This window comes from Lepidochelys kempii, chromosome 1 (assembly GCF_965140285.1).
Source record: "Lepidochelys kempii isolate rLepKem1 chromosome 1, rLepKem1.hap1, whole genome shotgun sequence".
Taxonomy (NCBI): Eukaryota; Metazoa; Chordata; order Testudines; family Cheloniidae; genus Lepidochelys; species Lepidochelys kempii.
Genome location: NC_136380.1, coordinates 235,350,227 through 235,377,389, shown reverse-complemented (window position 1 = coordinate 235,377,389; position 27,163 = coordinate 235,350,227). Strand labels below are relative to the sequence as shown.

The window sequence follows — 27,163 nt, the reverse complement described above, 5'->3', positions numbered from 1 at the left end:
CAGTTGGATTACCCTTGTCCACATTTCTTGACATCTTCAAAGAATTCTCATAGATTGATGAGGCATGATTTTCCTTTAGCCATATTGACTCTTCCCCAACATATGTTAATCTATGTGTCTGATAATTCTGTTCTTTGCTATAGTTTCAAACAATTTGTCTGGCATTCCATTAACTATCCTCCACTTATCTGGTACAGAGGCTGATTTAAGCTGTAGGTGACAGTTAGTAGTTCTGGAATTTCACGTTTGAGTTCCTTCAGAACTCTTGGGTGAATACCATCTACTCCTGACTTGTTACTGTTTAATTTATTAATTTGTTCCAAAATCTCCTCTGTTGAAACCTCTCAGTCTGGGACAGTTCCTCAGATTTGTCACCTAAAAAGAATGGCTCAGATGTGAGACTCTCCCTCATATCCTCTGCAGTGAAGACCAATGCAAAGAATTAATTTAGCTTCTCTGCAATTGCCTTGTCTTCCTTAATCGTCTATAGAGCCCACTGATTGTTTTGATATACTTTTAAAAAATTGCTGTTAATTTTTGTGTCCTTTGCAAGTTGCTCTTCAAATTATTTTTGGGCGCCTAATTATAATTGTACACTTTACTTGCCAGAGTTTATGCTCCTTTCTGTTTTCCTCAGTAGGATTTGACTTCAGTTTATAAAGGATGCCTTTTTGCCTCTAACCATCTCTTTTACTCTGTTGTTTAGCCATGGTAGCATTTTTTTTCCCTCTTTTTTTTTTTTTTTAAATTTGACATTTATTTTGAGCCTCTATTACGGTATTTTTAAATTGTTTCAGTTCAGTTTGCAGGTCTTTCGCTCTTGTGACTGTTCCTTCTAATTTCCATTCAGCTAACTTCCTCATTTTTGGGTAGTTCCCCTCTGTGAAGTTAAATGCTATTGTGGTGGATTTCTTTGGATATTTTCCCCTCTGAGAGGATGTTAAATTTAATTACATTAAGGTTGTTAACAACAAGTGGTTCAGCTATATTCACCTTTTGGACCAGTGCTCCTCTTAGGACCGAGTCAAGTATTGCCTCTTCCCTTGTGGGTTCTAGCTGCTCCAAGAAACAATCATTAATGGTGTCTAAAAATGTTATCTCTGTACCCTGTCCTGAGGTGACATGTTCCCAGTCAATCTGGGGAGAGTTGAAATCCTCCATCATTGGGTTTTCTGTTCTTGTAGCCCATCTAATCTCCCTGAGCATTTCACAGTGACTTTCACCATACTGGTCAGGTGGTCAGTCGTATATTCCTAGTGCAAAACTCTTACTATTCAAGCATGGAATTTCTCCCTAAGGGATATCTCTGTCCGAATCTTGTGCTCCTCTACACCTGCTGGTCTCTTAAAATGTAGTAATCTTAAAATGTTAGTGCATTAATTCAGTAAAGCATTTTCTGGGTATTACATGTATAGATTTAATAATACTTAGCATTTATATAAGACTTTATATCTTCATAGTACATTACAAACATAATATAATCCACAGAATACCCCAGTGAGGTGGGAGCAGTGGCAAGTAGTAGTATTTCTATTTTACAAATGGGGAAACTGAGGCAGGGTAAATCCAAAAAGGAGTTAATGTCAGAACAAGGATTTGATCTTTGGTGTCTAGGCTCCTAGGCCTATGATTAAAATAAGAAAAGTGGTGGGCAAATTGTGAGAATTATTTTTGCCTCAAATAATAATAAGGTAGGTTGTTTGCAACTAATTCCGTGTGTATTTCATGTCTTATTAAAATAATAACATGCATTGGTTGTGTTCTCAGGTTAGAATTTTCACTTTTTCAGAGCTGTGGCCTGTATATATGGAATTAACCAATGGGAAGATATATGGCTGTGATTTCATTGTCAGTGCAACTGGAGTTGTGCCAAATGTTAAGCCATTTCTTGATGGTAATAATGTAAGGGTCATTATTAAATATAACTACTGACTTTCTTCTTTTTAAATTAAAGTTGGTTTTAACTTCAAAACAAAAGAAAATATACTTTGGTAGCTATTTTATGTTACATTTCCTAAGATAAAATGTTGAAAGGTAAGGATTTTGCGTGTTGCAAACAAATTTAAAATGAGGTAAATGCTGACTACACTAGAAATTCCTAATATAGTAAAAGATGAATTTCTGTAGAGTTATGGGCTCTTATAATTAGACCAAATCAATATCAAAGCTGGTATTAAAATTTGAGAATTTCTAGGTCACAGTCGCATGTTGAGACCATGAGATCATCATGCTGCTTCCCATACTTATATCTATGTTAAGAGTGTTTTTTGTTTTTTCGTACTTTACGGTATTGGTAAAACACCAGTCCCTGAGGAAAACATACAGCTGATATTACAAAAACATCTTTGTTTCTTACCTAGTGTTCGGTATTGAGGTATGAAATGTAAATTGTGAATTATTGCTACATGTTGACTCGCTTGTGAAGTCACTCATACTCCTTTGTTACATCCCTACGGGATATCAATAAATTAAAAAAAAAAAAAAGAAAACCCTTGCACAGATACGCCATGTACTAAAAACAACACTTCATGCTTCCTTGGGGTTCTATGCTATCTGTAACACCAAGGAATTAATATATGCTGATGTGTTACAATGGAGTGTAATCTGGCTGACTTCCACTTCAGGCAATCTTAAGTTAAAATAAGTTTAGAATCACAGAAGTCCCAGTGACCGTCTTATCAATGCTACATATGGATTTTGGAGTTAGCTCACTTTAAAAGAAAAATATGTGCAGATCACTTGTAAATCACAGCACTGATCTCCATTTTAAACTGTGTTCTAATAGTTTTTATGTGAATATGAACAGCACATATTAATGTGCTCTCTGTGGGACTACAATTTAAAACTACTGTGAAAATTCAGTTTATATTGAATATGCCCAGCTGCTTATTAAACAGATATTCCAACAGAGCACATTACATCTGTAGTCTATACTGATTGCCTGTTTTGGATTGAATTTGAGGTGTTGGATTTTGTCCTATAGGTATAAATCCCTAAATAATATGGAGCCTTTCTCTGTGAGAAACTGCCATTGGGTGATTTTGGGAAAAGGGACAAGATGTCTGCTGATGATCAAGCAAAAGGAGGTAGCAGGGAAGTGGAAAGAAAAGAGCATGAGGAAGGCTGGAACAAGACTACATAAGGCTTTTAAAAAGCATAGTCAACAATTTGAACTGGATTCTGAAATGAATGCAGAGCCACAGAAGTAGTTTGAGGATGGGGGTGGTGTGATAGCCCTTCTTTGTATGTGTAGAAAAGTGGGAAGCAGCATGCTGAACATGTTTGATCTTGGTGAAGCCACAGAAAAGGGAGCTGCCATAGCCAATAGCATCAGGTTTTGATATTGGGCCAGATTAAATTAATTTAGTTGGTAAATTTACAGAAGGGATTAATTTAGTCCATTATATCCAAATGGGATGCTGCTGTACATAAACTAAATAAAATAAATGAGATTGCAGCAGAATAGTGTGGACTTATTCAGGAATGAAGGCTGACTTACAGTACAGGGTAGGGAAAGAATAAGCAGCCTCTAAAAGAAGTCACACCACATGTTTTAACTAATTTATTTTTGCCGTTTTGAGTGTCTCTTTATGTTTGAATGATAAAATTGAGTGGTATTGAGAAATTACATTTAGCTCTTGAATATAATATGGAGAAGTGTTTTATTAGCTCAGCCAAAGATGTTTAACCAGGACATACATTGTTGGAAAAGCTGCTTTAATGTGGCCTGCCTCCGGGAACCTATTTTATTCAACTAAAATGAATGTGTTTTCTGTTTTAACAAGACCGTTTCAATTTACAAGCTGCTTTGTGATGATGGTTTCTTCTCCTGACAATTATAAGGAGTCCTATTAGAAGCAGGGCTAAAGGTCACAAATCTGACTAGTTGGCTGTCAATTAATTGCATTAACACGTGATTAACTCAGAAAAATTAATCACGATTAAAAAATTTAATCACAATTAATCGCACTTATAACAGAATACCAATTGAAATATATTAAATATTTGTGGATGTTTTTCTATATTTTCAATATTGATTTCAATTACAACACAGAATACAAAGTGCACAGTGCTCACTTTATATTATTATTTTTGGTTACAAGTATTTGCACTGTAAAAATGATAAAAGAAATAGTATTTTTAAATGACCTCATACAGGTACTGAAGTGCAATCTCTTTATCGTGAAAGTTTAACTTACAAATGCAGATTTTTTTGGTTACATAACTGCACTCAAAAACAAAACAGTGTAAAACTTTAGAGCCTACAAGTCCATTCAGTCCTACTTCTTATTCTGCCAATCGCGGACAAACCAGTTTGTTTACATTGATGGGAGATATTGCTGCCTGGTTCTTATTTCCAATGTCACCTGAAAGTGAGAACAGGCATTTGCATGGCACTTTTGTAGCCGGCGTTGCAAGGTATTTACCTGCCATATATGCTAAACATTCATATGGATCTTCATGCTTCGACCACCATTCCAGAAGACATGCTTCCATGCTGATGATGCTCGTTAAAAAAATAATACATCAATTAAATTTGTGACTGTACTCCGTGGGGGTGTGGGGGGGAGAGAATTGTATGTCTCCTGCTCTGTTTTACCCGCATTCTGCATATATTTCATGTTATAGCAGTCTCAGATGATGACCCAGCACAAGTTCATTTTAAGAACACTTTCACAGCAGATTGGTACCTTCTTTGCATTTTGTTAAATGTGAGATTTCTAAAAATAGCTACAGCACTCCACCCAAAATTTAAGACTATGAAGTGCTATCCAAAATTTGAGAGGGACGAGGTGTGGAGCATGCTTTTAGAAGTCTTAAAAGAGCAACACTCGGATGCGGAAACTACAGAACCCAAACCACCAAAAAAGAAAATCAGCGTTCTGCTGGTGACATCTGACTCAGATGATGAAAATGAACATGCGTCAGTCCACACTGCTTTGGATCGTTATCAAGCAGAACCCGTCATCAGCATGGAAGCATGTCCTCTGGAATGGTGCATGAAGGGACATATGAATCTTTAGCACATCTGGCACGTAAATATCTTGCAACGCCAGCTACAACTGTGCAATGCGAACGCCTGTTCTCATTTTCAGGTGACATTGTAAGCAAGAAGCGGGCAGCATTATCTCCTGCAAATTGTAACCAATCTTGTTTGTGTGAGTAATTGGCTGATCAAGAAGTAGGACTGAGTGGACTTGTAGGTGCTAAAGTTTTACATTTGTTTTATTTTTGAGTGCAGTTTTTTTACATAATTCTACATTTGTAAGTTCAACTTTCATGATAGAGATTGCATTACAGTACTTATATGAGGTGAATTGAAAAATACATTTTTTTGTTTTTTACAATGCAAATATTTGTAATCAAAAATAAATATAACGTGAGCACTGTACACTTTGTATTCTGTGTTGTAATTGAAATTAATATATTTGAAAATGTAAACATCCAAAAATATTTCAAATGGTATTCTATTGTTTAACAGCGCTATTAATTGTACGATTAATCGTGATTAATTTTTTTTTAATCGCTTGACAGCCCTACTAATAACGTTAGCCTATATTGCCCAATAGTAGCCAGGGAACTGCCCTGTTGGATAAGAGATGCCAATGTGGTTTTAAAATTGCACGTTTTGGTTGAATGGAGTTGCTTAATGTGGCAGAGACGTGTGAAATGATGGACAGCTTTAAGACAAATACTATGTAAATAAGATGGGCACTTAACCAGGATGAATTTAAATCTCCTGGGGCATTCCAATTAAATGGCTTTTGATAGGTAGTTTTTCTTCAGTACTGATCCATACAAATACTTAGTTTGCTCTAGGTGAAGATGGCGGTCTGAAAGTGGATAAACATATGCACTCTTCAGTAGCAGATATCTATGCAGCAGGGGATATCTGCACTGCATCGTGGGAACCTAGTCCAGTGTGGCAGCAGGTGAATAAATTTATATGCGCTCTAATCCAAAGGCTAAATAGCACAGTACTTTTTGTACATCTAATGTATGTACCTATGAGGCTAATTCAAGTAGTAAATCTCAATAGAGTGTGATGATTCTACCTGGTATCAACGCACCTATAGTTTATTTCTGAACACCAAGTCACTCCTCATCTCTAGATGGGTGGGGCTACTGAGTATATACAATATGTGAACTGATATGTTCATTACACATAGCATGTCTATTAACCTTGTGGTTTTTTTTAGATGAGGCTTTGGACCCAAGCTAGGCAGATGGGATGGTATGCAGCAAAGTGCATGGTAGCAGATTCTTTGGGGGAATCTATTGACATGGACTTCAGTTTTGAACTCTTTGCTCATGTTACAAAATTTTTCAATTATAAGGTAAGTAAACTAATTCTGACACAGTTTAAAAGCACTGATTAGTTGGTATTGGCATCTGTTGACTTGATCAAACCATCTTGCCACTCAAACGATTTCTTAGTTGGCTAATATTCACAGACACTGATTGTATACTGCATAAAACATTCTGTTAATGTTTCATTCATTGTTTTTGTATTGATGCTAACCTTGAAGGCTAAACACTAGAACTGAATAGAGGGCCTACAAACACAACTCAGCTTATGTCAGTGAACTTATCCTCCATCTTTGACACACATTTCTAGCTATATCCTTATAGTGCATTCTGTGGTTATATTCACTGCCCACTCAACATGGTGGTTGGTTCATTAAATGCTTTGCATCTCAATGGATGATTACGCCTAACCCCAACTCTTGAAATCAGTTGTGTTCCAATGGCAACTTTTTAAAGTAGATTGTCGCTATGTGTCAAAACGATAGTCTGTGTGTTGTGGAAAAATATCCACGGAGATGAGATTTAGATCACCAAACTTGTTTAATCTGAGATCGAAAAGAGATGCAAATTCAGTTTTCCAAAGATGATTAAATATATCTTATTTTGTCATCTGGTTCATAATCCCCCATTTTGTAACTTCTGTGAAATCATTCTACTATAAAATATACACACTGCAGTTCCCACTGTGGTCAAATCTTAAAGTGCTTTTTAAAGTTAAGTAATTTATTGCTCTTACGGAGAAGGAAATTAAATCACAGGGCGATAGCAGACTGCCCCAAGGTGATATAGTGATGTGGTGTCAGAGTGAGGAATAGAACCCAGGTCTCTTGACACCCATTTCTCTGCTCCAGATCTTGCTGTCTGTAAGCCAGTGAGAGGAGTTTGCACACATCTGAGAGTAGAATTTCCCATTAACATAAACTCTTTTGAAGTTTGCAGCAAAGAGAAGATTCTGAATCATTGTGTTCCTCTTGTAATATCTTAATTTTTCTCCCCATCTCTAGGTGGTGCTTTTGGGAAAGTACAATGCTCAGGGTTTGGATTTAGATTGTGAACTAATGTTGAGGTGTACCAAAGGGCAAGAATACATCAAAGTGGTGATGCAGAATGGACGAATGATGGGAGCTGTATTGATTGGTGAAACTGATTTAGAAGAAACCTTTGAAAACTTGATTTTAAATCAGATGGATCTTTCAGCATATGGGGAAGATCTCCTAAATCCAAATGTTGACATAGAGGATTATTTTGACTGAAACAAAAACATTGCTTTCCATGATTTTATTTAGAGTTTGAACTTTCAGTGCTGTGGTTTATATAACAGTTTACTCAGAGTTTACAGAAATCAAGTAACCAGCTGTAATTACAATTCTGGAGTGAAGATATAGTGCTGGTGCTGCCAGGCAGTTGGGTGATGGGAGATACATGCTGAAATGGAGCAGCACAAAAAAAAAATTCTTCAGCATATCAGGATGAAGTGTACATAAGTCTACGATAAATCAGATTGGGAGTTATTGTTCCTTTTTTAAAACAGGAATTTTTCACATTTTAGTAATATAGTACTTGAAAACCTTGAACTGTGGCAACCAGATTAGAATTCTATATTGTTTGACAACTGGCTTGTCTTTCCTTGTCATTCTTAACCGAGCATGTTGGGAGTACTGCACTGGCTTGTCCTAGAAGTGCTGCCTAGCAATTTGGGGCTGGTAGAGCACAAAGGCACTTAAAGAAAGGGGTAGCAGTCACACTGCATTTTCAGTATCACCTGCAGGAAGACTTGCATTAACAGGATCCCCTGGAGGAGCCTTACTCTTGGAAACTGCCACATCATGTCAGTTTGGGCATTATACAGATTTTCATCAGCCCATTCCCAAAGGGGAAGTCCAGGGCATGCACTAAGTTCTTTGTGGCCCCTTGTGTCCAAATGCATACACTTTAAAAGACACTTTTAAAACGGGCTTGTTTTTGCTAAGACTTTTTTGCTCCCTCAGACTTATTTGAACTCTGTTTCCAGGGAGGAGTTTGTGGAGGTATTAAAGCCTAAAACTTGTATTGTGGCAAGTGCCCATTGAATATTTAATTTTGAGCTGCAAAATAATTACGCTTTTATTTCTGCCACTAAAATAAATTTACAATAATAATCTAAGCACCTAGTATAGTGGAAGTTATACAAGTGGCATGTTATAAATGGTGACAGTACAAACCAATTCAAATCTCAAGCATTTCCTGCAGCTAGCTTTCAGGATCTGTTAACCCTTGAAAATAAGTGCTCAAAGGAGCCAAGAACTTTAAAGCCATTCCTAAATATCTTCTCTGTATTCTACAGTGCAAGCTACAGCAATGGGATATTTTAACATAAAAGAGCCCAGTATTAATTTCCAAAGCAATATTTTTTCTTTTTAAAATTACACTAACAGTAATCAGGCTGGCCATTTTCATTGAAACTTCTTCCAGAAAATCCTTTTAGCCTAATTATGTAGTATTCATTGCTGTTCATAAATAAGCAGGAGTGAATTAATTCCACTTAAAGGGAAGCTTTCAGTAAATGGTGGTTAATCCTGTATGAAATTTTAAGCTTTAGTCTTAACACACATTGAAATTACTACAAGAAACAATAAAGATGAATCAAAACAAGTAGTTTTTATGCACTACAAAACTATTTTGGTAGCTGTGGATATTGCTGAAAAAAAGTGTCTTACATGTAACAGTCTAATTTTCCATTTATTGTCAAAACTATACTAGGGCGCAGAGCCAAAAATATTGAAACAAGGAAGTTCAGCATTTTTACAGATGCTCCATCACTGACACCTGCTGTTCAGAGAAGGGGGGCAGGGAAGTATGACTGTAAGAGATAAGGATGAAACTTTACCTTTTCTGTGAGGAACTTGGTTTATTTATCATGAAGCACTAGCCTACAAACATATCAGGTGTGACCACCTGCCCTGGCCCCAGCCAAATCAGCAGCAGATAAATGTTTTAGCCACCTGGAAAAGCTGTTAGATAAACACAGCATGTAAGAATTTTGAAAACTTGAGAACTAACTTAACAGGTGCCTAAATATAGCTTTATTGTAGGTACCTGGGTTTTTTGAAAATCTTGACAAATGCATATTTATGTAGGTGATTTACCAGAGCATCATGTCTGCACCTATTACATCTACATTTAAGGATGTGCAGGCACTTGCTTATTAAATTCAGCTATAAAAAAAATTTCTTTGGTGAAGGGGAGGGGAGGTTGTACTGCAGAAGAAAAGAGAAGATTTTCTTTGTTGGTATGGACTGTTAATATAGATCTATATGAAGGTTTGGTAAGGGAGCAAAGGAGAGTTAAGGTGATCAAAGCCACACTTTGGAAAGCAGCCTTTTTTCATAGTCATCATGTAATGCCCCAAACCCTGCTCCAGCATTCTGGTATGATGTGTTACATGCCTGCTGTTTCGGTGCAGCAATTATTTTAAAAAATGTGAACGCCACACTTCAAAGAAGTCCATGACCAAAAAGCAGTGACTTCAGTGTTTGAAGGATGAGGCCCAGGGGTAAAAGTATGTATGGCAGGAGAAGGTAGTGATATTCTAAGCTCTGCCTACACAAGTACCATTAACAGCAGTTCAGAATATAGTTAAGTCCTTTTGTGGGGGTTGAATATACCAAGTCCATCAGTTCTCTTGGGCTTCGCAGGGTTCGCTTCCCCTGGTTGAGGTTTGTGGGACCTGCTAGGTTCTTTGGGAGTTCAGACCTGCTAGAGCTCTTCACCTTTGGGGAAGAAAGTGGTGGTACTCTCTCCCACCCACTCATTTAGTATGGCTAAAGCTGCTGTTCCCAATCGATTGATCATTCAGTGGTAAGAGGAAAAACTATATTATAAAGATCTTCACAGTTAAATGTAAACATTTAAAGTATTATCATTAAGCATGTGATTAGCATCCATTAAAATGAGGCAGGTCACACCTCTGAGCTATCATTTCAGGTTCTACGAACAGACATCACTGCAACAGCTAGCTTTGAAAAAGTGACCAAAATGTACTTCTCACTAACCGTACCACAGAATCTTACAAGTGGAAGCGTGTGGAGAACAATGCTGTAGCATGAAAGAGGGTCTGATATTCCAGCACAGGCCCAATCCTACCAACCTCACCTGGCAAAATGCATTAATGTCCAGAATTTTCCCCTAGTAAAACTTGCAGAATTTAGCCAAACACTAACAATATTAGCTGTTTTTTTTTCCCTAGGATAAAAAATGGCTAAACGATTTCTTTGAGATTTTGCTGATGAAATTAATTTTCATGAAGTTGGCCAAAAGACTTTGCTAAATACTAATTTTATAAATTTTACAAAATGTACCAAAATTTCTCAACAGCTCAATATCCATTTTTAAAGCCATCCAGGCCAAACTAACAGTTGGTGTGTTTAAAAAGTAGCTGCACGCCAGGATATCTGACATAGCATCTGAAATAGCATAACTATGACAGCTGCTCATGCTGTGGTACACCAAACTTCTAAGGTACCTAGTAGCACACCATGTGTACCACACCTGTGGCAAGCACTGAAGGCACTTCAAATTCTAGGCACTTAGACCAAATGGGTCCCAGCTACTCTTCATACACATGGCTAAAGGAAGGGACATTTTACTAGGGCTGGCCAAAAGGGGAAATACTCTAGCAACAGTGGCTTAGACAGTTGCATTTTAAGGTGGAACAATAGTGGTTCCTAGTTGGGCTTGGTGAGGGGAGGGCTGTGGGTGCTAGGGTTCCTCAAGTCTGGTATCTGGGTGCCTCTCCAATCCAATCTCAGCTAGAGGCAAATAGGAGCCTTCAGGTTTTAAGGCCAGGATAGGTTAGTATTCTTGAGGCTCCTCTGCAGTTGCTTCCTGCCCAGTCTCTGGTGCTTGCCCACAGGTTGCAACATCTACTACTCACAACCTGTTCATGCACAGTATGAGCTCTACCTATGACTCCCCTGCATTCAACTTGCCTGCTACTCCAAATTTACCATGCAGCCACCACTCCTCCAAAGCAAGATTTGCTGGGTCAGGTTCTTCCATAGAGTTGCTGCTTCCTCCCACTATGGACCAGGGGAATGGGATGACATTCATCATAGATGGTCAGGGGGAAGGGAACTGATGGGAATGGTAGTTTCCTGCTTAGCCAATTTAAAGAAAGCATTTTGTGAGACTCCTACATGTTAAACAGAATGAGGCAGATGCCGGGGAGAGGGGAAGGGAACAAGACTCATCTAAAATTGAAGAAGGTCTAGAGCTTTCTGTTGCCAGAACTCAGATTTACTCTCGTTTTCCACTATCATAGCCGTGGTTTTTCTATATCAAGCACATATAGTTAAAATACACTATCCAGAAACACAAAATAAAACAAAGTACAGCAATTGTTTCAAGATACAACATTTTGAAGCAAAATAGTGAGCTTCCATAGAAATACAATGCCCAGTTCTGTAACACAGTGCAAAAAGTCAGTACAATCACTTCTATGAAAATATTTCCGGTGTAAGTGCACATGTGCAGGTAAGAATGTCAGTGTGCAACCAGGTGCCTACAGGCCACTTACATACATTTGTCTACATTTAATAAAAACCATAACATTTGTATTCGTATCTTTGAAATTAAAAATTGTTTGACATTTGAGCTTGCCAGCATAAAAGCCTGGCAGTTGTCATCCTGCAGTTATAACAAAAGAAAGGTGGACGAGTACTGCTATTAGGTCTTAAGCCATATGCGATGTAGAATTGGGCACCTACTCCATAGTTACTTGAATTCTGATCCACTGTGATTTGTTAATGTACAATACTAAAAAAATTCAACACTAGACTTTCTGCAAGCTTATATGTGGGAAAAAAACACCAGGATGGATTTATAGCAAAAAGCAAGAGTAATGGTAAATGGGTCTCTCTCAAACTCAGTTTTCTACTCATATTCCCTTCTACGATGAAATCTCCCACCCCTTCAGCCTCAGGCCCTGTCAATGCTTAACTGGGAACAGAATTTGGAAACTGTTTTTGAATGCATTTCCAGCAAAACAGGCCAAAGACTATTCAAAATTAGTTTTGTTTGGAACAATATTTAAACTCACATTCCAAATTCTATTCCAGGGCCAGTGTACATGGCATCATAGTCAAAAGCTAATACCAAAGCTACAAACTTTAGCTGTATGTGCTAAATTCTCTGCGCTTTCAGAATATTTATCAAGACCAGTTGTCCTACCACCAACATTCCCTATGATCTAACAGATCATTTTTCAGCATCATTTCTTTGTCTCAGTAATTATTACAGTTTTGATTAACTAGTTCGGCGCCACAAAGAACAATTAGCACATTAAGATGAACCTGCTATGGACAACCAATCCCAGAAACGTAAGCCAGCACAACAATGCAGTCCTGAGGTTTCCTTACACCACCCCATTAAAGGGATTAATCTATTTGTGCAAGTTTTGTCTACTAAATTTCAGTGATCTGCATTTTTTCATGTCAACAGCATCATTTTAAGTAGCTGATATGCAGATTGCCCACCAGGACAAAATTCAGCTAGTAAAATGTAAATTTGTTTATATGGGATAAGAAAAATTTTAGGCATGGGCTTGTGTCAAATTTCAGATCCAGATCAGAACTTCACCGAAGTTCTAGGGGCTTGGGTCTACCTCTAATATACATATGTAAAAGATATATACACTTTAAAGCACATGCATGCATTTTGCCTTAGGGAGTATGGGCAAGGATGAACCCCAACAAGCCACTTTACAAAACCTGCAGTGGCCACATGGCATCCTGCCATCAAACAACATGCTTTTACTTGCACAGTGCTACTGAATATAAACAAGGCCACTGTATATTCAGGATTTAGGAATGACAGATAGAATGGTCTTAATGTGTAACAATCCTTTCTCAGATTGACTAATGCACACAGCTTGCCTGATAATCCCGATTGTTATTGTAGGGTTGTTGGTAACCTTACATCATCAACCCTTTGGATGCATATTTAAAGATAAAATAAAGTTAGTCAAAGGAACATGTCAGTTTCAAGCTCCCAGGGTGTCACTGCAAACAAAAATGATAACGTTCAGCTACAGTGTGCCATCTCAAACTTCTCCTAAAATAACGTTTCCAATCAGTTCAAAAGTGATTTTATGTTCTCCTGTAGAAACTTGAATTTGAGGGACCAGATCCTCAGCTAGTGTAAATCCGCACTGATTATTCCCTTGACATGTGGGACTATGCCAACTTGCCCCACCTGAGGATCTTATCCAAGGTCTTTGTTAGTAAATTTTGTTCTTTTCTGTCTGCTAAAAACATTGATTTACTTCCTAATTTCTGACACATGAGCCAACAAAAGCTGCCTTGTTTGCTATCATTATCTAAGCTGTTGTAAGTAAGTAGCAGCAGCATTTTACAATAGGGATTGTTCCGTGGCTTGTGCTCTCTTTGCCATCTACAAAAATAACAGGTGTGCATAAATGAATATATATGTATGTTTCTCAGAGACAAAGTGGTTAAGCTAAAAAATTAGGGTTGAGAGGCGATACTGCAGTAGATAAATTTAAGGTAGGCCATATTCTAGGCCTAAAACACTTTAACAGTGTGAGTACCGGAAAACACATTTCCATATCTACTCCATGAAGTACTGATGCGTCAACAGATCATCAGAGAATACTGCCCACATCCTAACACCGCACAGATTGGAGCAGAAGTATGTGTGTTCCTGTGAGACTTTAGGCCTAATTATTCATCAGTGAATGGCAAGTTTCCCATTGACTTCAATGGGAGCAGGATGAGGTCCAAGCTGAGGTATGTTGAACTAGTTCTATAATTTGTGTTTAAAGGTAATGACTTGTTATTTTCTTGGTCAAATGCATTAGTGAAATTGTTGTTTGTACATTCACCGAATAATACAACATGAACTAAACGAAAGAAACCTGCTCAAGGGCAAGGAAGTGGGGTTTTAATTTTGTTTTAAATAAGGTGCTTTTGAAAAGCCCACAAGGGAATTAGGTGCCCAACTCCCATTGACTTTCAGTAGGAGTTGGGCACCTAATTTTTTCACATGCTTTAGAAAATACAACTGTTAAGCCAACATACCCTTTTCTAACATTTAAACAGATCTTGAAAGGGTAATTTTTCCATCTGAACAACAAGCAGGAGAAATTTAAGAGATAATGTGATAAATATATTTGTTGTTTTGCATATGTGAATATATACGGTTTAATTTGCTTTTCCTATCATTAGGAGCAGTGTAGCTAGAGGGTATAATGAGGATGCTTTACGTTTATATGAGTTTAAGTGCATTACTACAGTATATTTTACTATGACATTGTATGCTTTGTAAAATAAAGAGGGTTTGAAAAAAGCAATATATATTGAAATGATCTGCATGAGACATCAGACCCATATCATCAGATATGGGCTGATTATTTTGATAACCCTTTGTTTATCCATGGTCTACTTAACGCCAGATTTTTGCCTGCTTGTATGTTCAGAAATTGCATATATTTGTTTTTTGCCCAACCTTTCTGAGGAACACACAAATCCTTTGCATTTAAAAGAAGCAATTAATAAAATACAAATTATACTTCTGCACCGAGTTCTCACAGAGAAGCGGAAATGGTAGGATCCTAGATATACTTTTCATTGTAAAATTCAGTCCAGGACTACCAGCTAGTCATCATCATCCTCAAGCTTAAGCTTCTTTGTTTTAGGGTTGTTCTCACAATGGCGCCGTTTCTGTGCTTTTGTCTTCTTTGCAGCAGAGTTCTGGATAGTCTCAGAAATGTCTTCTCGTACGTTTCCACCAGTCCCTCCAGAATTAGAAGACTGAGGAGATTTGACCTGTGGATCATAAACACAGCTCAATTAAGACAGACTCTCTTTCTCCTTCCTCAGTACATACTGAGGACGTACTATAACGATCAAGCTTTATTAAGGGTGATGCAGAGAGGAGTTCTTTTTGTGGCCATTGTTCTACTCTTTTACAACAGCATCTGTGAGATGTTCCTGTGGCATGTCCAAATTTCTTCAAAAGATAACGTGCACAGGGCAGCATTAACAGTGTATTATGCCCACAGTACCTGCTACATTCAGAAGAATGATTCAGCTGAACCTGAAATACCCCTTTAAAGGCAGTAAATACATAGAATATGTTGTTGCTACATCATATTAAGCTGCTGTATGTAAGATACTTGAGATTTTCAGTCTAGTCAGAGTTATTTCATCCATTCAAATGATCAGTTCCTGCTAACGATAAAGCCAACATGGCTGTTGAGCAACCAATTGCACCCTCATTAGAGCTGATCAAGGGTCTGATTCTGTAAACTCTTGCTCACGTGGCACAGTTCTTACATGAGCAAAATGTGGCAGGATCTGTACCTATTTTAACTTTATGTCCAAATAGCTATAGAATGTAAGTGGTCCCTAATTCTATGTAAGTGCCATTCTTGTTAATCTATATTTTAATTGGGGATAGAGAGGCAAGTTGAAATAACATTTACAGACTGATTCAGTCATATTTAATAGTGACTACAGCAACAATTATTTTAAATAAGTCTAAACACTGGTCCACATTCTTGTTACATAACAAGATGTTAATTCCTATTACCTCAACTAAAATTGATAGCATTGCTAATGATTTGCATAGGTATAACTGGAAAGAATATGTTGCTATAGCTACACAGCTTTCAACTTATTGTCAAAAGGGTTTCAAATATAAATCAACATCGCTATAATGCCTAAATGTGGAATCTGTAAACTTATGAGAGCTGTAAGACGGTTCACAATGACAATTGTAAGTCTTGTGGTTTAATATTTATATTACCTGGAATTCTATTCTTGCTGAAATATGATTCTAAATGCATTCATCACTCATGTTAATTCCATTGTATTACACACAGTGAGAATGAGCAAATCCGTTCAGGTGAAATGTAAAGAGAACACAACACTTCTGAACTTTTTTTTTTAAATCAGTACTGAACTTTCCCCCCTCCTCCTCACCCTCCTACATTTTGCATCTTAAAATGTAGAATTGGAAAGACACTATTGCAAAAAGGATCAAAAGAAACATATTTAATGAGGTAGGGGGGAAATACACTGAGGAAAAAACATTCTTAATTTTACACATAGTAAACAGGCACTAACCAGCTGTGGTAAATACTAATGGAAAAATAATCATATAAGTAGTCAGTATATATATTACACGCACACACACAAATACCTTGTCAACGCTTTTTTTGTTTGATCTCCCGGGCATGGTGATAACATATGCCTCATTTTTTAGCAGATCAGCTTTGGGTCCAATTTTCAAGTAGGATATTGTAGCAAATGCTGTGAAACTGAAGTCTTCCCTGCAAAAGTTAAGCCACAGTCAGAGGAAAAAACTGGGAACAGGAGTAGTGTGAGCAGAATAGATATGAGGGGGAAATGTGGAGACATTTAGGAACTGTTATGAATAGATGCCCCACTAATTCCTTGATCCTGTTGCACCTATGCAAGCAAATAATCACTGAATTAAAATGGCAGTTGGCAGGATTGTCTCTTGAATTAAGGTATAAAGTGCCAACTTTATTTTGCTGACTTTTTGGCACTTCTCATTGGTCTAGTGGAGTACAAATAATATGACATCTGGACACTAAGCGAGGGAAAAAAAAAAAACAACATTTTGACTCAGTCAACCTTCCTGTCCTATCAGGCTCATAAAAGGTCAAGTGTGTAAATCCTTTGTCATTTTTTGTTCATGATGGAAAGTTAGGATCACGGGATGTCAGAGTCCCATATATTCAGAGGTCCTGATGTTGAAAAGAAAGCAGCACACATCCATGGAATCACAGGTTACAAAATGAAATCGGTGTCATTTTCGTTGTGTTTTCTTAAGTCTCACATGCCACAGTAAACCCCTAATGGTGCAATAGGTTCTACACAAGCAATCTTCTTTGCCCATCTCATCTCAATGCAGTCAATGTGGTGCTGCACAAGTGCAACAGTTAGTTTGCCTCAGTGGCACTTGTTCCAGGATTGGGGACTATCATTAACAAATTTAGCATTTACCCCCCACCCCCACCCCCCAAAAAAGCAGCAGCAGCAGCTTTTTCAAACTACAAAAGCAAAAGTATTACTTTAAGCCACAAATGTCTTTTTTTAAGTTTTCAACTTTTCTGTCTTAAACAGAAAACAGAGTAAACAGAAAAATAATATTCTGTGCAAACTTTTTATAGTCAGGTTAGAAGCTTCTGAAATGAAGGAATTGCTAAAACATCCACTTTTGTGATATTATACCAAAACAGCACTGTTGCAGAGAAAACAGGTCAGTAAAAGCTTTGGTATCCAGCATGCTGGAGGCATGGGGGAGCTGGTTAGTCAAAAATTCAAGTTAACTAAGAGTTATACTTACCAATGGAGGGAGAGAGTTTGGGTGTGGGACGGGGTGGTCAGGCAGGGGGTTCGGGTGCAGGAGGGATTTCAGGGTGCCAGATCTGGGCAGTGCTCACCTTGGGTAGCTCCCCACAAATAGCAACATGTCCCTCAGATCTTAGGTGGGGGTGCAGCCAGGCAGCTCTGCACACTGCCTCTGCCCGCAGGCACCTCCCCCAGAGCTCCCATTGGCCGCGGTTCCCAGCCAATGGGAGCTGCAGAGCCAGCACTTGGGGAGGGGGCAGCGCATGAAGCAGCGGGACAACTGGACACCTGGCAACCCTACTGAGGATTTGTATTGGGAGATATCAAAAATGCTGGTTTCTAGAGCTTTCTGGTTGGTAAAGTGCCGGATAACACAACTTTTACTGTAATTAGAAGATTTCAAAGGAAAGAATGAATGGTCACACATACTTCAGATACTGCTGCAGAATGAAATGGGCAATAATCCTCTCCAGTTCATCACGAGGGAGCGTTGGAGGAACAACATCAGCCACTCTTAACTTTGACACACCTTTGCCCAGCCAGGCATCAATTAATTTCAGTGGAGTGAGTTTTTCACTCATGTTATCCGCTTGCTCTAGTATTTTGATTAGATCCCTGCAGTATCCCGTTACATCCATTCTCTCAAATGCTACAAGGGAAAGAAGAGGTTTATTACTTCAGAACAAAGCCTACTGTGCCAGAGATGTTTCTTTTCAATAAAATATAAATCAATTCTATACGGCTGGAATATTGTGAACTCGGATGTTTGTGATTATCAGGTATTGTTCAAGTCACATTATGCTTGTACTTAATAATTTAATCTCCAATCCTGCAAAGACTTTCATACATGCTGAACTTTACACACTGAATAGTCCATTTCAGTGGCACTACTCCCAGCATAAAGTTACGCATGTGTTCAAGTCTTTGCAGGCTCAGGCTGGTTATTTTGTCAGTCATCTGAAATGCTGATCTACTACTGCAGCTTTTAGAATTCAAATTCTACCTAGAATTCTAGACCTTTCCCAGCTACCTTCTAATGGGAATAGGAACAACGCTGACATTTCAAATAATAAAGCTGATGCATCCAGCTAGTTTTTTTAAAATGGATTTCATAGTAGCTTGTCATGAATAAGTCTCCTAATTTAGGTAGGAAGCAATTTAAATCTCATTTGGACATGTGATGTGACTTCAGTGTTTTTGTTAATTGTGGCGTTTTGCTGACTCACAAACTAGGTAATATATTATTTGCAACTGGGTTCTCTCTCTCCCCGGTGGTATTTTTTCTGAAACATTTACAGAGCAGAGCAAAGTAAAGTTACACAGAGCTTTACTGCATATAAATTGAGGCAAGAAATGTCTTAGGAGTTTACAGACTAGAGACAGAATACGCATTTTTTTTAAAAAACAGACAAGCCTCAAACTAATTTATTCCAATGGAAAAAAGGATAGAAATGGCTATGAGACAGACTGTAACAGCATCCAGTGTGGGTCACTGAAAGGAGTGTCTTTCACAGAAAGTTGCCTAGACCCCGACCTAATGCTACTAAGGTAAGGTTCCCCACAGACATGACTATGACAGGAGATTGAGAATAAAATAGCAATCAGACAGGTCATCCTTCAAATATTTTTCACTGACCAGTTCTTATTAGATACAGGTCCAAACAAAAACCCAGGATCTGAATATCCAAACTAGGCTTACGTTCAGTTCCAGATCTGAACTTCACTGTTCAAGCCTCATCTCTAATTATTATCAAATACTTCCTTACAAAAATAAAAAGTATTGTATACAAGCAAATTCCAAAAATTTTATGCCAAAAAAGTCATTCAAACATCTTCATACGTGTCTCTCCCAGCCTATCATTTGAAGAAAAATAAAAGAGAGCGGCGCACACGAGCGCACAGGGAAGGAATGTAATCTAGTGATCAGAGCTGGGGACTGGAGAATCAGGATTTACTCCAAGCTGACACTACACAGGGCTATTGAGATGTTTGGATCGCTCTGAAATCTTTGGACGACAGGTGCTATGTAAATGGTAGGACTGCTGTGTTTACATTCCCTCCTTCTTGAGTACTTTTTCTATTCTTAATATAATATTTCTTTGAGTGCAAAGAAAAAGCACTCAAAAGTTACAAAATGCCAGAATTAAGGTTGCCTGTAACCTTTGTTCTGCCCCCTTGTGTACATGTATGATGGATTAGGGCTGCAGATTTGTCCTGGCACTTTTTAAAAAATCACAGATCAGAGTTGTCACAGTTACTTTCATAAAAGTCACAGATTTAGTGACTGCTCCGTGATTTTTGATTAAAAAAATGCCCTGACAAATTAAACTCAACTATCCCGCTTCAAAATTATAGCATCCCAGTGTCCTCCTCCTCCATTGCCCCCTCACCCCACCAAAGGGGCACCAACTGCTTGCAGCAGCACCCTCTATTCTGGCACTGCAATGCTAATCCTGGGCTCGTCAGAGGGGGATCCTAGGAAGTGGGTCTTGAGCCTGCCCCACACTCACCTCCAGCACAGGTAGCAGCAGCTCCTGTGTCTTGCAGGGCTCGGTTCAGCTCACTACCCCGGGTGTCGTGACCTGGCACTTGAGATCACAGCACTGCTCAGGTTTGGCCGGCCCTCTGTCGTGACTGGGTCAAATTCGAGTGAATGGTGCTGCAACCCTGTGCACCTGGTTGTAACACCACTCACTCAGATTTGGCTCGGCCATCCCACCCCCACTCATGACAGAGGGGCGACAGAACCAAACATGAGTGGCGCTGCAATCCTGTGTGCCAGGCAACAACGCCCAGCCCCATAGGATAAGAACTGCCACTGCAGGGTGAGTGCAAGGTGGGCTTGCTCTCCAACCCCTCTCCTCTCCCAAGACCAGGCCAGTGAGATGACCCACCAAGAACCTTTCCACAGGTTAGTCAGAGAAACCACAGTATCCATTAGTTTTTACATCACCATGACAAGCCTGTAGCCCTTATGTGATCAGTCTTTAAAAACATGATCACACACTACTTTTCCCACAGGACCCCTGCCTCATTCAGTGCAAAAGTAACAGAGCAATTGTAGGCTGTCATCCTCTGTGTGGACCAGCACTAGAGGGGGGAATAACACACACACTTTGCCAGTGTTTAATTGTTGACAGCAGAGGAATGGTGAGATACTGGAATGTTTGGTTCCATTTCAGGCTCTGAAAAATAGTGTGCTCTAGTGGGCACAGGCCCTTCTGCCTATTCCTCTTTCTTGTCCTGTCCCCTCCAAACCATCCCTATCCCAGTCCTGTTTCTTTCCCATCCCTGGCTCTTCATTCTAATCCCATTCTCCTTGCCCACCACAGTCCCAGGCTGCACTCCTTAGACTTGCCTCCCCACCATCCCAGCTCTGTCTCCTTTCCCAGTCAGTCCCAAACATCTCAACTCCCAGTTTCTCTCTTCCCCCATCCCCACCAGGCTCCATGTCCCAATCAACACCTCCTCCTCACCCCCAATCTCCATCTAGTCCCCTCTGCATTTAAATCAGGCACATTTCTCCTCCATACAGCCTGGGCACCAGCAGAGAATCATTAAGAGCACAGCTCACAGCCTCCCTGCTCTCTGTTCCAGAGCCTGCCCTAACCCCAGTCCAGAGCAGCAATTACAGGGAAAGTTTTTCTGATCATCCACAACCCAGGCTTAACCCCAGTCCAGAGCATGTTCGCTGCTCTCTGGTGATGGCACATGTGCAGTTTGATCACACATGGGGGCTGGAGCATGCCTAGTGTGAATGGAATCTTCTTTAGAGATTTTAGCTGCTGAATTCTAAATAGTCTCTACTGAGCATGTGTGAACATAATTTTTTTCCAAAGAGATAGGCAAATTTGGGCAGATTTGCACAGGGACAGCAAAAAGGCACATCTGACACAAAAGCCACCCTGGCCAAATTTCAAGTGCCTGTTGCAAAGCATTAGGGCACTAGAGCTTCTCAAAGAAAAGGACATCAGAATATATTTTTAACCTGGGCAAAACAACATGTTTTCCCTTAGTCTAGTTCTTGAAAACAGCTGGACTGTTTTGGCTGAAATTTAAGAATTCAGCCCAAGGAAGATACCCAGCAGCATAGAAAATTTCAGCCCAATGGTTAAAGTTATGCAAATTTATAAGCAAATGAAAACAGGGTCTTGCAACGGGAAATGTTGAGCAACCTTAAAAAATAGGCACGGCTACTACCCTGCCTACATGATTGACCGATTAGTTGAATTCCCTTTTAGAAGGCTTTAAACATCTTGTCTAGACTGGACATTTCTTTGAAGCATATAGTAACCCTACTGTCTGCTTTCAAATTAAACATCAGTTTACTTACAAAGCTTCTCTCTACAGCAGTTATCACACATTTTGTTGCAGTTTGCAGAATCCCACACTTCATCAAAATGCTGAGCAATCAATACGCGGCGACACCTGAGAGTATAGAGATATACATATATATATTTATTTTAGAGATGAGGCAAAAGTAAGATTGTAAAATACAGGTGCATATATATATTACATCAAATGAATGGTGCAGAGAAAGCCACTTAAGTGATCCTATCTTGTCTCAAAAAAAGAAAAAGCGGTCACTCAAGAAGGAAATACTGTTTTACTGTGGCATTCACTGCTACGACTATTGTTGAGTGAACAGCTTATTTAAATAGAAAAGATTAGTTACATGATAATCAACAGCATCTGCAATTCCAGTAAGTAGGATGAAAATGACAAGGACTATTGATACTAATGCTTCAGAATATCAATTGGATTGTGAGATTAGGCCAAGATTTTCCCCTACCCCTGTTGTACAGTATTCACTAAACTGGCAAGAACATTGTCAAGGGCAGGAGTTCCACCTTCTTCTGAAGCATATCAGATTAAACAGGACTCTGATCCAATCCGACTATTATGTACTGATATCTCAAAGCAAAATATTCCAGCACATACACTGAAAGGGGCTTGAAACCTACATGCTTTTGGCTGATTTCTTTTACAGCTGTAATACAAACTACTTCTACCATGCACATTTTTAAAACAGCGAGAGAGAGTGAGTGGTAAGTTAAACACTCTTATTTCATATGCTATATCAAATGTGATGAGCTTCAGATACACAAATCCTGGCATATGTGACTGTTCCCTATTAATATCTATAAACATGGAAGAAAAGTTATTTAAAAAATAAAAAAACATCAGAAAGCCAGAATAACTTACTTGTTCATGTTGTGGCAATAGGATACCATATCATATAGTTTCTGTTGCCCCACAGTCTCCATCACTACCATGCTGCTGATTCTGAATATATCTCCAAAACCATAATATAAAATGCAGTCAGCTTTCTGGTCATCTCGACCTACAATGCATTTGAAACAACACCATTTAGACTTTTCACAAGTTTAGGAACAAAGAAGAAATGTTTTATGAATATGCAAAATGTGACCCAAGAACCACTTCATGCCAACTGGCAAGGGAGTGCAGAGGATTTACAGGAATCTCTGGATTCTGTATGTATATTCTGGTTCAAAGGATGTACAGTGAGATCTCAAAATGAAAGCCAGTGTCACACTGGTCATCATCATCATTGTGAAATGTACGCAGATACTATGTAAGGAGTTATGTATATATACACACCCTGAAAAGTATGCTCTCAAAGTCTGTAACAAGGAATTAGTCTCCAGTACAGTCTTAATGTATACATCAGAAGTCAATGGAAGCAGAGATAGGCAAGCACTGGTGCTTATGAAAAATCCCTCCTGAAAAACATGCATTGACATTAATCCAATTCAAATGAATTTTTATATCAAATATTTGTTGGCTACACAATTTCAGCCATTTTAATAGGCCTCCAAGAGGGCCAACAAAAAATAATTTAGTACAAAGGCAGCTTTTTAACGGCCACTACACCTCCTGATCTATCGAGGATCAAACCCTCAAGTGCTGCTATCACATTGTGGAAATACTCTAACGAAGCATTCTATTTAACAACAATACTGCTTTATCTAGCTAGGATGAGTGACAATTTTTCCTTTTGATTTTGGTAGGACTACGTACTGTTGGGTGTTCGCATGCACTGGTCTCCCATTCCCATAACCTTGGCAAAGCCTGAACACTTATGAAATTTTATCACAGTTAGGCATAAAGAATCATTTCATTTGGATGCAGGGAAAAAGAGGAAGGTTTCATGTTCAAAGACTATAGGCCAAAACCTCAGCCATATGCAGATGGAGTAAATACACCCCACATGGAAGAGCGAGTCAAATCAGTAGTGTGGAAGTATAACATTGTATAAGTATAGCGTTGTATAAGGGGACATGCTGGATACATTGTATATGAGAGGGCATGCCAAAACATGTTACAAAGTATCTGAGGGAGCACATGTAGGGACAGTTAGCTTTTGAATGGAGAAGCAATTAAGATAGAGCCAGCATGTCTAAGAAGCAGGCATCAGAATGGAAGGTGTGAAGGGCAATTAGTCAAGTTAACTGGAAGCTGTTAAAGGAGATTGTTAAGGGTGGCAGGTAATTGAAGATACGTGACTGGTCTCAGGGATCTCGAAGGGTGGTGACTAAAATCTTTTTTCTTCTTTTGTCTGTAACTTCTCTGTAACTTGTTCTCCAAAAACCTTATAAATTAAGAGACACAAGCCCCACTCGGTGGGCTCACTTCTGAATGTATTAGCAGAGCAGCTTTGCTAATAAAACAGAGTGGTCTGATAAATTGTGAGTCTGAGTCAAACTTTGACAGTAGTTACATAAGCAATGGCATAAACTTTCATAAAACAAAGTTTAAGTAGGTGTAAGCAGCACCAGTGTAATGGGAGTTTACACTAAACATCCAGGGGCAGCAGTTAGAGCCATTAACTGGTGGTCCCTACCTCATCAGCTTTAATTCATTCACGCCATCATCCCTGACATGACCTGCGAACAGTTCGGTACTAGTATAAGCAGATGCAAACTCCCATTGATTTCAGTAGAAGTTGTGCCTTTTTTATGCCAGTACTGAAGCTGATACCTAACATACATATGAAGAAAAGGCAGTGTTCAAATCTCAGTCAATTGCTTCATGAGGTCTTCAGAAGCCTTCCACGTAACTTCAAATCCTGTCCCTGAGTTTGTGTGTTACTACCGAGCCAAAGGAAAATCAGCAACTGTCCAGCCTTCCAATTATTGAGTATCACTGAGTTTTTCCTCAGTTTATGCTGTTGCATTCTCCCTCTTCTATGTCACTATTCCCTCTGAATCAATATCTAACCAACACTACAGCAGGTGCTAAGGGGTATTTCTGTGGAAGATGTCATTTTTCAGATGAAACAAAACAGAGGTCTTCATTATTTATGGTCGTGTAAACATTCTTTTAACTCTAGTGTACTGACCAAATTTGAACCAATCAAAATTCTCCCTCTAATTTCAATTAGCTAGGATGGTATTACTCCCTTTTAGCCCTCAGATGTGTAGTGTTGGTGTGCACTGGTCAATAGCTGATGCTCTATACCCAATAGGTGGCTGCATTTTCATGGTGAAAGAAATGAATCTCGTATAGAGCTCAGAGATCACTTGAGAGAGAGTTTGGGATGAAAAGCACGATACAGTCATGTGTCAAACATCCCAAGTAGTTATACAAATAGCACACATCTGATCAGCCAACAATTTGCATGTCATGAAGTAATTTTGGTAACAATGGGTGTCACAAAACAAGAATCTGCTAAAAAACAAAAGGCAGAAGGCCAGATTTTCATTTATATTAAGGCTCTTTTACACCACTCTGGCAGTGTAAATAGCCCTTACAGTGAGTGTAAATGTAATTTATGCCCACTTTAAGACCTCTTTAATTGCCAGAATGGTGTAAAGGGGCCTTAAGTGTAAATGAGAGCCAGGCCTAAAGCACAACATATATTAGCATACGAATGGTCATACTGGGTGAGGCCAATGCTCCACCTAGCCCAATATCCTGTCTTCCAAGGCCAAGCGCTTCAAATGGAATGAGCAGAACAAGGCAATCAAGTGATTCATCCACTGTCCACCAGTCCCAGCAACTGGCGCTCAGCGGCTTAGGGACACCTGGAGCATGGGGTTGCATCCCTGACCATCTTGACTAATAGTCACGGATAGACCCACCCTCCATGAATTTATCTAATTCTTTTTTTAACTCAGTTATAATTTTTGCCTTCATGACATCTCCTGGAAATGAGTTCCACACAGTGTGTGAAGTAGTACTTCCTTTTGTTTGTTTTAAACCTGCTGCATATTAATTTCATTGGGTGACTCCTGGTTCTTGTATTATATAAAGGGGTAAATAACACTGCCCTATTCACTTTCTCCCCACCATTCATGATTTTATAGACCTCTATCATACCCCCACCCCTTAGTCACCTCTTTCCAAGATGAATAGTTCCAGTCTTTTTAATCTCTCCTCATAGGGAAGCTGTTCCATACCCCTCATCATTTTTGTTGCCCTTCTCTGTACTTTTTCCATTTCTATTATATATCTTTTTTTTTCCAGATAGGGTGACCAGAACTGTGGGCATCCCATGGATTTAAATAGTGGCATTATGATATTTTCTCTTTTATTATTTATTCTTTTCCTAATGGTTCCTAACATTGTTACCTTTTTTGACTGCTGCTGCACACTGACCAGGTGTCTTCAGAGAACTAGCCATGATAACTTTACGATCTCTTTCTTGAGTGGTAACAACTAATTTGGACCCGATCATTTTGTACATTTAGTTGGGATTGTTTTCTCCAATGAGCATTTATCAACAATGAATTTCATCGGCCATTTTGTTGCCCATTCACGCAGTTTTGTGAGATCCCTTTGTAACTCTTTGCAGTCAGCTTTGGACTTAACTACCTTGTGTAATTTTGCATCTTCTGCAAACTTTGCCACCCCACTGTTTATCCCCTTTCCCAGATAATTTATGAATATGCTGAACAGCACTGGTCGCAGTACAGGTCCTGGTAGGACCCCATATTTAGCTCTCTCCATTCTGAAAACTGAACATTTATTCCTTGTTTCCTGTCTTTTAACCAGTTACTGAACCAGGAGGGGACCTTCTCTCTTGCCCCAGGGCTGTTTACTCTGCTTAATAGCTTTTGGTGAGAGACTTGTCAAAGGCTTTCTGAAAGTCCAAGTATACTATATCCACTGGATCACCCTTTTGTTGACCCCCCCCCAAAAGAATTCTAGTAGATTGGTGAAGCATGATTTTCTTTTACAAAAGCCATGTTGACTCGTTCCCAATAATCACGTTCATTTATATGTCTGATAATTCTGTGCTCCACTACAGTTTCAACCAATTTACCTGGTACTGAAATTAGGCTTACTGGGACGGCCTCTGGAGCCTTTTTTTTTTTTTAAATTGTTGTCACATTAGCTATCCCCCAGTCATCTAGTACATCAGCTAATTTAAGTAGTAGGTTACATACCACAGCTGTTAGTTCTGCAATTTTATATTTGAGTTCCTTCAGAACTCTTGGGTAAATACCATC

At 38.9% G+C, this 27,163-nt stretch overlaps 2 protein-coding genes across 7 annotated transcripts in view; one reads left to right on the top strand and one right to left on the bottom strand.

Moving 5' to 3' along the window:
- The window catches only part of PYROXD1 (pyridine nucleotide-disulphide oxidoreductase domain 1), a 37,133-nt gene extending 25,114 nt beyond the window's left edge, over positions 1-12,019 (top strand). For 4 of the 5 annotated variants that reach the window (XM_073318460.2, XM_073318437.2, XM_073318470.2 and 1 more), the window contains 4 exons: positions 1,790-1,902; positions 5,811-5,933; positions 6,201-6,338; positions 7,314-12,019. In XM_073318460.2, coding sequence (XP_073174561.1) covers positions 1,790-1,902; positions 5,811-5,933; positions 6,201-6,338; positions 7,314-7,562 — 623 coding nt within the window. In that variant the 3' untranslated portion in view covers positions 7,563-12,019. The remainder of the gene's footprint in view (positions 1-1,789; positions 1,903-5,810; positions 5,934-6,200; positions 6,339-7,313) is intronic. The other variant, XM_073318455.2, reaches the window with a different exon arrangement.
- RECQL (RecQ like helicase) overlaps positions 6,735-27,163 on the bottom strand; it is a 36,697-nt gene continuing 16,268 nt past the window's right edge. For both annotated transcript variants that reach the window (XM_073318422.2, XM_073318412.2), the window contains exons 11-15: positions 22,893-23,031; positions 22,021-22,115; positions 18,117-18,336; positions 16,510-16,639; positions 6,735-15,131 (exon numbers count right to left, since the gene is read on the bottom strand). In XM_073318422.2, the coding sequence (XP_073174523.1) occupies positions 14,961-15,131; positions 16,510-16,639; positions 18,117-18,336; positions 22,021-22,115; positions 22,893-23,031 (755 nt within the window). In that variant the 3' untranslated portion in view covers positions 6,735-14,960. The remainder of the gene's footprint in view (positions 15,132-16,509; positions 16,640-18,116; positions 18,337-22,020; positions 22,116-22,892; positions 23,032-27,163) is intronic.